This window comes from Vigna radiata, chromosome 11, assembly GCF_000741045.1.
Source record: "Vigna radiata var. radiata cultivar VC1973A chromosome 11, Vradiata_ver6, whole genome shotgun sequence".
Classification (NCBI taxonomy): domain Eukaryota; kingdom Viridiplantae; phylum Streptophyta; class Magnoliopsida; order Fabales; family Fabaceae; genus Vigna; species Vigna radiata.
This window is the reverse complement of record NC_028361.1, coordinates 19,638,081-19,640,173: the sequence shown is the minus strand read 5'-3', so window position 1 is coordinate 19,640,173 and position 2,093 is coordinate 19,638,081. Positions and strand designations below refer to the sequence as shown.

Here is a 2,093-nt window from a genome sequence, read left to right as displayed (position 1 = left end):
TTTTAAATCATATACTATGCATCAAATACAAACTGTGTTAACAAAAATATATTTCGTCTATTGCAAGATTATAAATCATATCTATAATGTATGAAACATAGAGAGATGAACTTATTATTAGAGATTACATTTTTGTTATGTCGTATCAAATAAAAAACAAGCAAAATACAAAAATTACAACAACTAATGAAAAATGACGTCTTCCGTGACTAACACAATGAAGTATTGAATGTATATGGCCAATGAGACCTATAAAGTAGCATTGACTAAATGGGAAGACTGTGCTAATTCTTTATACATGCGTACTGACACTTTCCCAAAAACAATGGATAGATACATCTTTTTCATCTTATGGTTTTCCATCAATGTTGCTAAATACTATGCACGACCTTGGCACTCAAAGAGCAAGTTATTTTTATAAGAAATATTTCATTGAAACTAAATCTTAAGCACAAGGAATGCTCAAGAATAGAGCATCAGAACATGAGAAAACAAAAATATAATTATCTGTTTGATGATACCAGACAGCATAACGTGGGCGAGACACATACTGACATCCAACCTGAGATGAAACAGAAAACCCCTCCAAACAGAAGAAGTTATTTGAAAGAAATCGTCATATTAGACTTTCTAAATGGAAGTGGATTCATTAAACAGCTCTTCGATACTCTCAGACCCTTCTGTTCTGAATGCTTCCACAGCCACCATAATGTCATCATCTTGTAAGTTTGATACCCAACCTTCCATTACCTTTTGACTTTGCCCACTAGCTCCCATGATACTATTATCACTCTGATATGAAAGTGAACTTTCTTTATTCGTGATTTGTGCAGTATTAGAAACTGCAGGAAGCGTTGGAATGATCAAAGTGGACACAGATGACCGAAAATCATGATTTGGGGCAAGCACGAGGGCATACATGTTATATACTGTATTGTGTTCGGTTGACACTGAATGTGATGAAAGATAAGGTTCAGTTGGAATTTTTCTCAAAATGAGCCCAGACAGATTCGAAGATCCAATTTGCAACATAGATCCTCTGGCTTCAGCTTCAAGTCGAGCACTCTCCCATTGAGCCTCGTGACAGATATTGATGCTATCCTTGGGGTTGTCATGGCCACCACCAAATGGTTCAAACGTGTTTTTTTTTATTGTTTTGTGGGTAATGGGATCAAGGCCCATTCTGATGAGTCTTTTCTTAATGTTGGTATTCCAATAGTTCTTGATCTCATTGTCTGTTCTTTGGGGCAGGTGAGCTGCTATGATTGACCATCTGTGTTTGCAATAGAGAAACATGATTAGCTTCTGAGAAATATATGATTAACCTTTTGATTTACTGATACAAAAGTATGAAAACGAAAAGAAGGTCACCTGTTTCCAAGAAGAGCATGAAGTTGAATAATGATACGGTCTTCCTCGGCGCTGAAGTTTCCTCGTTTGATACCAGGTTTGAGATAGTTAATCCACCTCAATCTACAACTCTTTCCACATCTTTGAAGACCTAGATATAAATCATACATGTACGTAACAAATAAATTGGGGATTTGGAGCGTGTTGCTCAATATCAAGAACATGCACAGTCGATGATTGAGAAAAAAGGGTACAGAGAAGTTGTATTGTTACCGGCTTTTGCAGGCACTGAACGCCAGTTTCCATGGCCATGCATCCGAACGTAGTGGAGGAGCTTCTTGTCTTCGTCTGGAGTCCATGGTCCTTTCTTCAACCCTACCTTCTCACAGCATGGCATCCTTCCCATTTTTAATGGCAAACTGTTGTAAGGTAAACCAAATCAGTCCTTTTTCTGTTGTTGTTAGGCACTGAGTGGAAGACAAGAGTTAACATATACAAAGAAGGAAATATTGGAATAGTAGCGCAGTAGGTGAATATTAGCATAATAAGTATAAATACCGTACTTTCTTTGAAAACCTTTAGCTTAAATATTTATCTGTCATTTTTAAGAAAATGGGGTCAGCATCAAAGTGGTAGGTGCCTTGACTATTACTATTATATATTTACTATTTACTATTATTATATATTATTTATTATCATATATTATTATCACTATATATTATTAATAATAATATTGGTATTAT

The 2,093-nt window shown here is 35.6% G+C and overlaps 1 protein-coding gene across 1 annotated transcript; it reads right to left on the bottom strand.

Annotated features, from left to right (window-relative positions):
• Window positions 1-427: 427 nt before the first annotated feature.
• On the bottom strand, window positions 428-1,862 carry LOC106776880 (transcription factor MYB106-like). Its single transcript, XM_014664344.2, has 3 exons — window positions 1,624-1,862; window positions 1,372-1,501; window positions 428-1,273 (listed from the first exon to the last, which is right to left on the bottom strand). Exons 1-3 carry the CDS (start codon window positions 1,754-1,756, stop codon window positions 631-633), a joined length of 906 nt encoding a protein of 301 aa, XP_014519830.1. The 5' UTR covers window positions 1,757-1,862; the 3' UTR covers window positions 428-630.
• Window positions 1,863-2,093: the final 231 nt, after the last annotated feature.